The sequence below is a fragment of the Callithrix jacchus genome, chromosome 2, assembly GCF_049354715.1.
Source record: "Callithrix jacchus isolate 240 chromosome 2, calJac240_pri, whole genome shotgun sequence".
Taxonomy (NCBI): Eukaryota; Metazoa; Chordata; class Mammalia; order Primates; family Cebidae; genus Callithrix; species Callithrix jacchus.
Window position 1 is genome coordinate 85,921,692 of NC_133503.1, and position 13,434 is coordinate 85,935,125.

The window sequence follows — 13,434 nt, forward strand, 5'->3', positions numbered from 1 at the left end:
AACCAATTTGGTTATTTAGGTTTCGAGCTAGATAACCTCCAAAAGAACTTTGTGTTTGACTTGAACATACGCTTACTGCAATTTGAGAAGTATTTAGGCGGCCATTCCCTTTACGAGTCGAACCATTCCTTAGGTCTGAATTTGGGAGACGTTAAGAGGAAAAGGTCGGCAGACAGCATCTCAATGCCTTATTTTTGGTTACGATTTTGCTAATTACTTTGTGATCTGGGGGCGAAAGAACCTATACCTTTATATTTCCTTGCCCACGTGACAATGTTTCTATTTTCGGGGAATTTCTAAGGTACTGGAAATTCTTAGAGAGTTTACGTCAGCTCCAGCAAGTACAGTAATTACCGTATTGACACTACTTGTTTTCAAAGGTCGGTAATTAGAGGTGCCGCGTGAGCACGATTTAGGGATTTTAGAGTTTAGATTTAAGTCATTATTTTTCTGTGACTTAATTTTTAAGTAGTGTTGACACTGGGTTCCTCAACTAAGCTGAGTTTTTTTGTTTCCTTAATTCCCGCGAATATAACTTTCAGTTTGTGGCTGAGGCATAAAGTAGGTAATACGCTACACTCAAACTCCTTGAAGCCTACGCGGCTTTACAGCAGTAGTGTGCGCCTGCGCCACTGGTCCCACTCTCAGTCGCCCGTCTCTCCCAGTCCGGCTAGCAGAGGGCGCTGTGAGGTAATGAACGCGTCCTCCTTAGGGCTCTGGAACAGAGCGTAAAAGGGCGGGAGGCGAAGCTTGCTTACGGGCGTTCTAGCCTTGACTTCGCTGTCTCTATCGCCCTTTGTCCTCCAACTTCCCCAGGGCACTGGGCCTGTGGGCCTGGTTGCTAGGCGGAAGCTGGGCGCGGCTGCGGCCGCTGCGGCTGCCCGGGCGTTTGAAAAGCGGCTACGCAGGCGGCAAAAGATCCTTTGGCGGCGGGCTCGTCTCTGCCTGCAGACTGGCAGGGGTGCAGAGCGGAGTTTTCCTTGAGTCGGGGCAGGGTTAGGGTCTGGGCTGGCGGCCCGGGGCAGAGGAACCAGGCGCGCTGCAGCTGGCGGCCGTGGGACCGGACTGCGGAGCGGGGTCCGGGCGTCTGGGACAGGGACAGGGGGCGGGCAGTGGGGGTCCCGCCGGGGATCCGGGGTTACCCGCGACTCACCCGGACCTCACTTCCCCCCAGCCGACCTCGCCCCCGGACCGCCCATCGCAACCATGGTCTCCAAATCCGACCAACTGCTCATCGTCGTGTCCATCCTAGAAGGTGAGTGGCCTGAGGCTTGCTTTTGCAACTGCTGCCTCCCGAGTTTTAAAAGATTAGCGTGGGACCGAGGCCTTGTTAACCTTAAGAACCCTGTCATCTGTGCTTTTGTGGTCCCCACAGACTTGTTCAAAGTTGTACGTAGCGTGGTCTGTTAGGCAATTGATTTAAAAATCTCTCCAGGGATATGAGAACTATTAGGGATAAGTGATATTTAGCGTGACTAGCCGTAGCCCCAGAGAATCTAGAGAAAACGATTTTCATCAGAAGCAGCACGTCGATGGCTTTTATGTATGAGCTGAACGTGTTCCTGGGAGGCGCGTTCTGATCTGCGGTTCCCAATAATATCACTTGTAAGAGCTTTGACTTGAATACAGGTTTCTTGCAATTGCAGAAGTGTGGGCGGAGGCCGTTCTTTTTACACGTCTTGGTGGAGGACTCAGGGGACTACAGTCTTTAAGAGGGTATATTATAACATTCCTTTAAAAAGTGTTTTGGATGAATGACATTTGTTTATTGGGAACTCGTTGAGTGTCAAGACACTGTTTTATTTTAAGAATTAAACAGCCCTGGTTCTAAAAAGCTAAGGATTTAGCAAGGAGAATGTGTCAGCAAATAAATTCATCAGGATGTGGAAGACCTGATGAAAGACCACCTCTGTGGGGAAGGTTCACCAGAGGAGGTGACATTTTTGGGGGTCCTACAGATGATTACGAATTTGTTGGGTGAAAAAAGGATGGGCATTCCAGGCAAAGGGAAGAGCAGAGAGCACTTAAGTATGTTTTGCCTTGCTTAATTAAATTCATTCAGTAAATGTTGCTTAAAATCTGTGTGGTTGGAGAACAGATTTGCAAGAAAGTGGAAGGCATAGGAGATAACAGGTGAATTGAGGACAGTTTACAAATAATATATTAGGAAGGAGGCATCTGGAACCAGGGCAGAGGACTGGCTGCATTTTTTCCCCCATGGGAGGGTATTTTGTAAAGGCCTGGCACTGTGTAAGGGGTGAGCGTGAAGGAAACATTGTAAACCTAATTTTTGAATTTTGGAACTGACTGACCAGAAGCCCTAAAGAGTTGGAGCACTATTAACTGTTAGATTACTTACTGTTTAAAAACATAGGACTGAAATAACCTTAAAATTTGGTTAACAACAGTTTTTAGACTTAAAACTGACCATGCTATGAAAAAACAAATGTCTCCTTTCCCTCCAAGGATGTAGAGATCTGCCCACTTAGGGAGGTCACAGGACACAATATGTTGGGGTATATTTACAATATGTAATATGGACTGTAAATATAGATTTGAGGATAGGGTGGGCAGGATGGCTGAAGTTCTTTGAGTAATAAGCTTTAGATATGTGACAATAGAATTCTAGGTGATTGGACACCCCAGGACAGTCTGACAACCCAGGACATATATGAATTCCTATGGGGAAGCTAGTTTTAGAGCAGCAGAAAATGAGGTGATGAGAGAGGCCTCTGTTAGTTCTAATTGGGAGAGCTGTGCGATGTGTGTTAATACGTGTAATACAGAGTTTCAGTGAGAGCCTCAGGCTTAAACTCACAAGGTTAGCAGTCAAGGTCTTTCTGATCAGCTTAATTCCCAACCAAGTAGCTTGTGCCAGGGTGATTGATTGGTGGGTGGAACACTGAAAAGATCAGCAAGATGACTAGGGTAGAGGAAGGTGAATATTTAGAAATATGGTGAGAAATGAGCCTGTACAACTAAACCGAAAAGGCCTCGGAGGATCTTGAAAGCCAGTTTAGAATTCATATTCTAAGAATAGGCTGGCAGCATATATTCCAGAATAGGAGGATGCTTTTCTCAAGTTCAGTTTAGTAGCAGCGTGCAGGGAAGAGAACCCAGAGTCAAGAATGTCAGTTAGGTTGTTATGACAAACAAACCCAAAACAAGCTTGTGGTCCTCCTCCAAACTATTCTTCTCTTGTTTGTATTGTATTTCCATTCATCATTTCATCATAACCATGCTGTTGCCTCAAGCCAAGAACCTAGGAGTCATCCTCAGCCTGGATTCATTCTCCATTTCTAACTTCCAAATGGTCACCAAGTATAATTGATTTTATTTTCTGAATAATCATAGATACTACATACAAGTTTTTAAATAAATGAGTTTTCATCGTGAGTGCCTTGGTTTTAGGTCCTCATTATCCACCTAATTTATTGTAACAATCTTTTCAGTAGTCTGATTCTTAAATGTTTTGTTCCTTTCCAGAAATATCTAGACTGCCTCCATTACTAACTGGGGATAATCTTTCTGAAACGCAAATCTGATTTTCTTAAAGTCCTTCAGTGTCCTAAAGGGTAATGTCTGTATTTCTTAGAATGGCATACATGGCCCTTTGTGATAGACCTCGTTGCCTACCTTTTTAGTCTCTTCTCCCCTCATGTATTCTTCCCAGACCTTCAGCTATATTGAGTTACTTGCAATTTCTTGACTACACTTTTAGACATGCCCTTTATTCAAAAGAAAATGGTTAAGCTTTTACCATGAACAAAATTTGGGCTATATACTAGATTCCAAGGATGAAAAAGACGGTTTATGTTCTCACTGTATCGTTGTCCACAGTGAGGCGGGCACCTGTTTGTTCCAGTTCACATCCTCTGTTCTCAAGCTTGTTGGAAGCTGTTAGTTATAATAATATGGAAAATGTGGGTTATTTGACATATATGACATTCATTTGGGGAAGCTAGGTATCTTTTGGAGCCCCAGAAAATGAGGTTCTGAAAGGGAGAGCGATGCGATGTGTGTTAATACTCCTAATACAGAGTTTCAATGAGAGCCTCAGACTTAAACTCACAAGGTTAGCAGTCAAGGTCTTTCTGACCAGCTTAATTCCTCAGCAAGTAGCTTGTACCAGGGTGAGTAGCAGCAGGGATTTGTTTACTTAATCAGTGGATAAAATGCCCTTCACTAAGATCTACTTTACCAGATTTATAAACAGGAGGACTAGTTGACTCAGTGCAAGATTCTTAGTGCTTCTTCATTGATGTTCTTTATCTTCCTGTTTTCAGTTTTTTTGGTTTGTTTCTCTTAACTAGACCCTCAGTTTTTTGAGGGCAGGTATTCTGTTTTGCTCATTTTGCATACTACCATCTGATATGATACCTAACTCTGAATATGTCTTCAATAAACATTGAACAAATGGGGTTTGGCAGTACAAATGAAAAGGGACGTGTAGAAAGAATATGTCTTGATAGTATATAATGTTGTCCTTGGGATAGAATGAAGGAATCCATGTGCCTATTTTTCTTTAGCTAATTTGGAAAGTATTCTTAACTGAGTTAACAGAAAAATTAAGATGCAGGCAAGTTTGTTTTTACTACTTTATTTCCCAGCTCTTCAGATGACTGCTCTCTATTAAATACTGCTGTAGTAATATCTAAAATTTGTGTAATCACATACTTTAATTCCAGATTTTGTTGAGATCATTCCTACTCAAAGTGTGAACCAAGGACAGCAGCATTCACACCACCTGTGATCTTGTTAGAAATGTGGAATCTTGGGCCCACCCTAAATCTACTGAGTCACAATCTACATTTTAACAAGATCCCTAGGTGATTCATGTGCACACTAATGTTTGAGAAGCATAATTTATAAATTATAGCTTTCCATTTGATTCATGTTTCTTATGAATTATGAAAGTGGGGCATATGTGAGTCTGCGTTAGTGAGGTAGCTTATGGAATGCATGTCAACCACGCTTAACAGCTATCAGTTTTAAAAAACACATGCTAGACTGGGTGTGTTCGCTCATGCCTATAATCCCAGCGCTCTGGGAGGCCAAGGTGGGTAGATCACCTGAGGTCAGGAGTTCCAGCATGGCAAGATCCCGTCTCTATTAAAAATACAAAAATTAGCTGGGTGTGATGGCGTAGGCCTGTAATCCCAGCTACTAGGGAGGCTGAGGTGGGAGAATCACTTGAAGCTGGGAGGCGGAGGTTGCAGTGAGCCCAGATCGCGCCACTGCCTCCAGCCTGGGCTACAGCATAATGCTCCATCTCAAAAAACCCCAAACAAACCAAAAGACACATGCTAAATGATCCTGTTTGATTTTTGTACACTTTTGATTAATCTGTATAGTCTTGTTTCTCCAGGTCGCTATTTCCCCAAACGTCCAAAGCACATGCTTGTAGTGGAAGCCAAGTTTGATGGAGAACAGTTGGCTACTGATCCTGTGGACCACACTGACCAGCCAGAATTTGCTACTGAGTTAGCCTGGGAAATTGACAGGAAAGCACTTCATCAGCACAGGTGATTATCATTTTCATTTTATACTAGCTTCTTGATTGGTTTCTTATTTTTCAGGCTGTTATAAATGAATACAGGTTGAATATCCCTTATCTAAAATATTTGCGACCAGTAGTGTTTCAGATTTTAGAATATCTGCATATACAAAATAAGATAGCTTGGGGATGGGACCCAAGTCTAAACATGAAATTTATTTGTTTTACATTATACACATAGTTTAAAGGTAGTTTTATATAATATTTTAAATACATTTTTCATGAAATGAAGTATGTGTTAAATGCTTGTGTGTGGAATTTTCCATCTGTGGCATCATGTCAGCATTCAGCATTTTAGAATTTGGAGCATTTCAAATTAGGAATGTTCAACTTATAATTTTATATCTCACATTATAGTAATAATTATAATTGAGTGTTTTTTTAATGTGACAGGAAATTTTTAAAGTACTTTGCAATAATAACAGTTACATATCAGAACAACACTATGAAGTTGGTATTTTTGTTCCCCCATATTACAGATGAGGAAACCAAGGCCTGAGATATTAAGCATTAATAACTTGCTTTAAGTCTGTTAGCTTGGTAGTGGTAGAGCCCAGCCATTCAGCTCCAGAGCCTAAGCTTTTCTACTACACTTACACTGAGCTGTTTGGGTTTTTTTTTTTTCCCTCATGTGCAAGACAGTAGATAGTCTAGAAATACCTTGATGATACCTATTCAGTATTAAATATGATTGGAATTCATTGTAATTTCTGTTAATTTACTTATTGTATATGTACCTGGCTTGCCTACTATATACAGAGGGGCATCTAGTGAAAAGTTAGGAAAATAATTATATCGGGAATTTTTTTTTTTATTTTTGAGACGGAGTTTCGCTCCTGTTACCCGGGCTGGAGTGCAATGGCACGATCTCGGCTCACCGCAACCTCTGCCTCCTTGGTTCAGGCAATTCTTCTGCCTCAGCCTGCCGAGTAGCTGGGATTACAGGCGCGCGCCACCATGCCCAGCTAATTTTTTGTACTTTTAGTAGAGACGGGGTTTCACCATGTTGACCAGGATGGTCTCGATCTCTTGACCTCGTGATCCACCCGCCTTGGCCTCCCAAAGTACTGGGATTACAGGCTTGAGCCACCGTGCCCAGCCTGGATTTTTCTAATTAATTTAATTTGATTTTAAACAAAAATACCTTATTAGTATATAAAATAGACTAAAGTTATATATATTTTGTGGCCTCTATGCCTAGAAGAAGGCAACAGCAATAAAAGCAATACTCTGATTTATTAAAGGATTGAAAATATATTTTTTTTAGGGAAGCATGTTACCACTTTAATACTTGCTTGTTCTCAGTACTGGACTAAATCAAAATGGAAAGTTAAAAATGGAAAACAAGGAAAAATCTATTTGCTTCTATTGCTAGATTAGTCCATGGATTTAATTGAAGAAATATTGCATTCTGAGAGAATATCAATGTTGGATTTCCTTTCAGTGGTGTCTGGAATGGAGTCCTGATGTGAGCTGTTAGGGCTTCCATTGTGTTAGTGCCAGGTTAGCACCACTCTGATTGTTGTAGGCTGAGAAAATACAGATAAATTGAGTTTGTAAATGATGATTTTGTGCTCAGTGCAGTTCTGTAATCCACTAGTTAAAAGCACTGGCAAAATCTATTTAGCTTAATGTATGAGGCAGTTTAGGGGTTCCCAGCTAAAACAGAACTCATGTTATGGGAGCCAGTATCGTGCTTACAGAACATGGTCATGTGTTGTATTATTTAATTTTTTAATAATTTATTTTATATTTAATTTCTGTTTGTTTTTTAGCTACAAAAGAGCTGTAAGCATGTATGTATATTTGTAATTCTATGTATGTTACAGTATAAAATAAAATAGGTCCTGAAAGTTCATGGTAATTTTTTACTTTTAGAAAGTTTTATACATTACAGAAGCTTGAGAAACATTGACCTACATGATGGCTTCTTAGATGAAATAATGTAAAAGGTTTTTATATGTTTTGTATGTTATTTAGTTGATGTAGAGGTTTGTAGATATAATTCATAGTTCTTGCCTGTTGAGTTTTTTAGATGATATAAAATATAGTTTATCTAACAGAAGTATAAGTATCTTGATAATGGACAATATTTTCAAGGTTAATAGAAAGTTTAATTATTAAGCAAAAGCCATTTTATTTATCACATGTTTTGTTACAGGCTACAGCGTACTCCTATCAAACTCCAGTGTTTTGCCTTGGATTCTATAACATCAGCCAAGGAAACCATAGGTTACATCATTCTGGATTTAAGAACTGCTCAAGAAACAAAGCAGGTATTGCCCTTTTGATGTTTTGCTAGGGATTATGTTAGTTGATTATTTTCAGTAGATATCAGATTGATGAAAAGGACATGAATACTGATCAATCATAGGCTTGAGATAATATGGCAGTTCTTTTTTTTTGTATTTGAGACAGTCTCGCTGTCACCCAGGCTGGAGTGCAGTAGCGCGATCTTGGCTCACTGCAACCTTCACTTACTGGGTTCAAGCAATTCTCCCTGCCTCAGCCTCCTGAGTACCTGGGATTATGGGCACTCACCATCATGTCTGGCTAATTTTTGTATTTTTAGTAGGGATGGGGTTTTGTCATGTTGGCCAGGCTGGTTTCAAACTCCTGACCTCAGATGATTTGCCTACTCCCAAAGTGCTGCAATTATAGGCGTGAGCCACTGTACCCGGCCAATATAGCAGTTCTTATGTTTCAGTTTACGAATTTGATTTAGAAAATCTCAACGTTTTAATCATTTCCTTGACCAAGAACTGTCTTTTTCAAAAAAAATCTCTGAACTTACTTGTATCCGAGTTGCTATTACTTGAAGCTTAACCTGAGTAACCCCTGAGCTTTCCTTTTAAAGGTGGTCAGTCCTCTTCCAGTGTTCCTTGCTTTAGTGAATTGTCACCATTCTCCTTTCAGCTACACAAGTTAGAAATACAGAAGTCTTTCTTAACATTTTTCCTTTTCCCTCCTCCATGACCACTTGTTCCACTTGTTTTTTTTCCCTCCTGATCCATATGCTATTCTGGTTTTCACTGCTGCCACTCCAACCTCAGCCGCTATTGTTTCTTACCTTGGCTATCATAATAGCTTCTTATTGGTTTCCCTGCTTCCTGCTCCTTGCATAGCCATCAGAGCAAGTGAACTTACCGAAACACACTTGATGTTATCTAATGAGTACCTCTCTGTCCCCCTACTCTCAAAGAAAAGAACTCAGAATCCTGATTCCTGTAATAGCAACTTTTATTATTTAACACGCTGCTGCTTAGGGCTTTTTAAGTGTCCTCTGACCCTTTTGTATGTGACTGACTTTAGAAATCTCCCTTGCAGTTCTTCTGAATGTCTTGGGCCATAATTTTCTTAAGGAAAAAAAGGGAAAAAAATTAAATTAAAACAATGTCTTTTATTTTAAACTTTATTCTTGATTTGAATCTTAAATTGGGATTCTGTGAAGAAAAATTTATCTCTTACTAACATTTTTGCTGCTGGTAGCATTGATCAGTCAAGCCTAGCCCAAAGTTGGAATAATTTAAAAGAAACTGACATTTTAAAATGCTTAAAAAGAGGACTTGTTTTACCCCCATCCTTGGTACTCGTTACCTCTCTTCCCCTAGATCTTATTCTGAAAAGGTTTTTCCTTCTTTAGTTTTCCCTTTGGGCCCTGATGTTTCTCTTTAACCACCTGTCTTATAACGTGCAAGTGTCTGGAAGACACTTCTGCAGTCAGTTTAGTTGCAGAGAAGGTAAAATCCTTTTAAGAGGATGGTATCTGAAGGATGAGATCATGTCTGTAAATACTCTTGCCATTCTTTGTCCTTTTGTTTAGTGCTTTAGGACAGTTTGTCAACATATTTGTAATGAAAGTTAGGGAGAAATGGCTCAGTTATTTAAACCAAATGCTGTATTGCCTATTCTCTCCTGTTTGCCAGCATAAATATTTGAAATTGGATAGTACAATATTTGAAGTTCAAAATAAATTTTCTGTAAATAAATATAAACACACAAAAAAATCCAGATTTATTTTTCTTAGTTACGTAACAGAGAAAAATCATAAATTCTTTGAGTAGCTGGCAATCTTTCTTTCAGGCTTATATTGAAAATTATAACATACTTGTCATCAGAAATACCACAACCAACCATATTTTGCATTTTTATGTTTAAAAATTAGTTTGATTTTTATTTAAATCTATGACCTACCTAATTCTATTTTACTTACCAAACCTGACTTGAATATAAAATAGCAGTATAAGCACCATTTCTTATGTCTTTATACAACAAAGACAATATAAGCACCATCTACTATATATAACAAATTATCAGAGTACAAAATGGTGTTTCCATGTATTGAAATGGTGTTCCCACTGACCAGTGTTTCCTGGACAAATAATACATGTACCATGATATTTTTCAGGTTGTCTTGAATGCTAGAATTTCTGAGGTTGCTCTAGTGAGGATTTTCAAATAATTTAGGATGCTTCATTCTGTAAGAAGGATTTTGTTTCAGTATCAGTGAAGTACCGGGGGTTCCTAATCCACCACTCCACCATTAGGCCTTGACTTTAATATTTTGTTAATGCTTTTTGTTAACACTGATTTTTCTTTTTTCTTTCTTTTTTTTGAGACAGGGTCTCATTCCTGTTCCTCAGGCTGGAATGCAGTGGCTCACTGCAGCTTCAATTTTCTGGGCTTAAGCAATCTTTCCATCTCAGCCTCCCAGGTAGCTGGGATTACAGGCATGCACCGCCATGCCTGGCTAACTTTTTGTATTTTTATTTTGTATTTTTAGTAGAGACAGTTGGAGTTTTGCTGGGTTGCCCAGGCTGGTCTTAAACTCTGGGACTCAAGTGATCTGCCTACCTTCGCCTTCCAAAGTGTTGGGCTTATAGGCATGAGCCATCCATCCAAGATTTTTCTTTGCTTATTAATATAAACATAACGAAGTAGAGCTATGGCAGAAGGAAAAGGAAAAGGTATAACTTAAAAATGTGAGAAGATAGAGGTTAGAGAAGCAGAAAATTGGTAGTTTTTTGTTTGAGGGATGAAGTGAGATTGGGGGTGTAAGGTGAAAGGTAGAAAGAAATACGTTTTCTTCCTTTTAATATTTTACCTCTTGAAGCATAAGAAGACAAGCAAAGAAAACAATCTAAACTTCTATGTAGTTTTTCCAGAGGGAAATTCAGTTGATGGCTTCCTAAGCAGTATTAATTTGTTTTGAGAAAAATGTGAAAAAAAAATTTATAGAGGATCAAGTACTGAAAAACTACAGGAAATTTCTTTAGAATCATATAGCATTTCCCAATACATTTTTCCACCTATTAACTATTAGGTATTTTGTTATTTTGTTATTCTCTAGGCACCAAAATGGTACCAGTTGCTGAGTAATAAATACACCAAATTCAAGTCTGAGATACAGATAAGCATTGCTTTGGAAACAGATACAAAGGCACCAGTGGATAGCTTTAAAGCAAAGGGAGCTCCCCCTCGAGATGGAAAAGGTTTGTGCATCATCTCCAAAAACGTTCTCTGAGAAGTTCTGTCTTTGGACTAGAGCTTTGGGTAGAGGTAGTGTTATAGGGAGATATGTGCGGGGTATAAACTGTGCATCAGACAAATATTATGACATCGTTACACATGCAGCACTTGTTGCTCTTAGCTCTTGTTTACAAATCTTAGTAATAGGAAAAGATTTGTAAAAAATATTTTTTTTTCTCTTAGCTCTTGTTTACAAATAAATCTTAGAAATAGGAAAAGATTTGTAAAAAAGACTTTTCCTTATTTGATATGTAATAGAACAAAGCATAGCTTTGTATTATTTTAAAAATTTGCTACTTAGGACAATTCTCTTCCTAGGATGAGTCCAGGAAAGCCCATAATGGTCATGCTGCTATCTAGTTATTAACTCAACTGTAGTTTAACAAAACCTTTATGTTTTTTCTTTTTTAATTAATAAACTTTATTTTTTAGAGCAGTTTTAGTTTCACTGTAAAATTGAGCAGAGAGTACTGAGAGTTCTCCTGTATACTCCCTGTCCGCATGTATTTGCAGCCTCTCTTACTATCAACATGCCACAGCAGAGTGGTGATATTACAATGCATGAACATGTCATATCATTCATATCAGGGTCACCCGAGGTCCATAGTTTACATTAGGGTTCCCTCTTGGTTGTTGTACAGTCTATGGGTTTTGACGAATGTAAATAATTTGTATCCATTATTGTAGTATCATACAGAATAGTTTCACTACCCTAAAAATCATCTGTGCTCCACCTATTCATCCCTCCCTGCTCCCAGCCCCTTGGCAACTATTGATCTTTTTTACTATCTCCATAGTTTTTGCCTTTTCCGGAATGTCATATATTTGGAATAATATGTACGCTTTTCCAGATTGGTTTCTTTCCCTTAGTCATAAGTGTATGTAAGATTACTTCATGTCTTTGCATGGCTTGATAGCTCATTTCTTTTGAGTGCTGAGTAATATTCAATTGTCTGGATGTATCACAGCTTATTTTTCTACTCAGTTACTAAGGGACATCTTGGTTGCTTCTAACTTTTGGCAATTACGAATAAAGCTGCTGTAAACTGCCGTAAACATCTGTGTGCAGGTTTTTGTGTGGACAGAAGTTTTCAGTTCATCTGGGTAAATATCCAGGATTGCAATTGTTGGATCATCTGGTAAGAGTATGTTTAGTTCTGTAAGAAATATCCACACTATCTTCCAAAGTGGCTGTGCTATTTGGCATTCCCACCAGCAATAAATGAGATTCTTGTTGCTCCATAGTCTTACCAGAATTTGGTGATGATAGTGTTTTGAATTTTGGCCATTCTGCTACGTATATGATAGTACTGCTTTATTGTTTTGGTGTGCAATTCCTCAGTGACAGAGGATGTTGAGCATGTTTATATATGCTTACCTACCATCTGTATATCTTCTTTGAGGTGTCCGCTCAGGTCTTTGGCCCATTTATTGATTGGGTTGTTCATTTTCTTACTGAATTTTAAGAGTTCTTTGAATATTTTGGATAATAGTCCTTTATCAGATATGTATTTTCTTTTTTTATTATTTTATTTTTTCCCAATATGTGGCTTATCTTCTCATTCTCTTGACGTTTTCTTTCCCAGAGCAGAAGTTTTGCATTTTAATGAAGTCCAGCTTCTCAGTTGTTTCATTCATGGATTGTGCCTTTGCAGGTGTATTTGAAAAATTGTTGCCACCACCCAAGGCCATCTAGGTTTCTCTTTTGTTATCATCTAGGACTTTTATAGTTTTGCAGTTTCCATTTAGGTCTGTAATCCATTCTGAGTTAATTTTTGGAAAGATTGTAAGGTATATGTCTAGAGTTACTTTTTGCATGTAGATGTCCAGTAATTCCAGCACCATTTGTTGAAAAGACTTTCTTTATTCCATTGCATTGCCTTTGCTCCTTTGTCAAGGATCAGTTGACTGTACTATACTTAGGTGATTCTATTTCTGGTCTCTTTATTATGTTCCATTGATCTGTTTGTCTGTTTGTCAATGCAACACTGTCTTGACTACTGTAGCTTCAAGTAAGACTTGAAGTCACTGTCAGTCTCTGACTCTATTCTTTTTCTTCAATATTGAATTGGCTGTTCTGGTTCTTTTGCTTCTCCATATAAATTTAAGAATTAGTTTGTCAGTATCTACAAAATAATTTGTTGGGATTTTTACTGGGATTGTGTTGAATCCATAGATCAAGACGTTGGGAAGGACTGACATCTTGACAATATTGAGTCTTCCTAACTGTGAATATGCATTATCTCCGTTTATTTAGTTATTCAATTTCTTTTCTTGGAGTTTTATAATTTTCCTCATATAGATCTTACATATTTTGTTAAATTTATATCTAAGTACTTTATTTTGGG

General features: G+C 38.6%; 1 protein-coding gene across 3 annotated transcripts in view; it reads left to right on the forward strand.

Annotated features, from left to right (window-relative positions):
* Positions 1 to 646: 646 nt before the first annotated feature.
* CEP120 (centrosomal protein 120) overlaps positions 647 to 13,434 on the forward strand; it is an 85,533-nt gene continuing 72,745 nt past the window's right edge. The window contains exons 1-5 of one of the 3 annotated variants that reach the window (XM_078364995.1): positions 647 to 690; positions 1,175 to 1,255; positions 5,369 to 5,525; positions 7,719 to 7,833; positions 10,908 to 11,049. In XM_078364995.1, coding sequence (XP_078221121.1) covers positions 1,207 to 1,255; positions 5,369 to 5,525; positions 7,719 to 7,833; positions 10,908 to 11,049 — 463 coding nt within the window. In that variant the 5' untranslated portion in view covers positions 647 to 690; positions 1,175 to 1,206. Of the gene's footprint in view, positions 691 to 798; positions 962 to 1,174; positions 1,256 to 5,368; positions 5,526 to 7,718; positions 7,834 to 10,907; positions 11,050 to 13,434 lie in introns of those variants that run through there. The other 2 variants (XM_078364994.1, XM_078364996.1) reach the window with 2 other exon arrangements.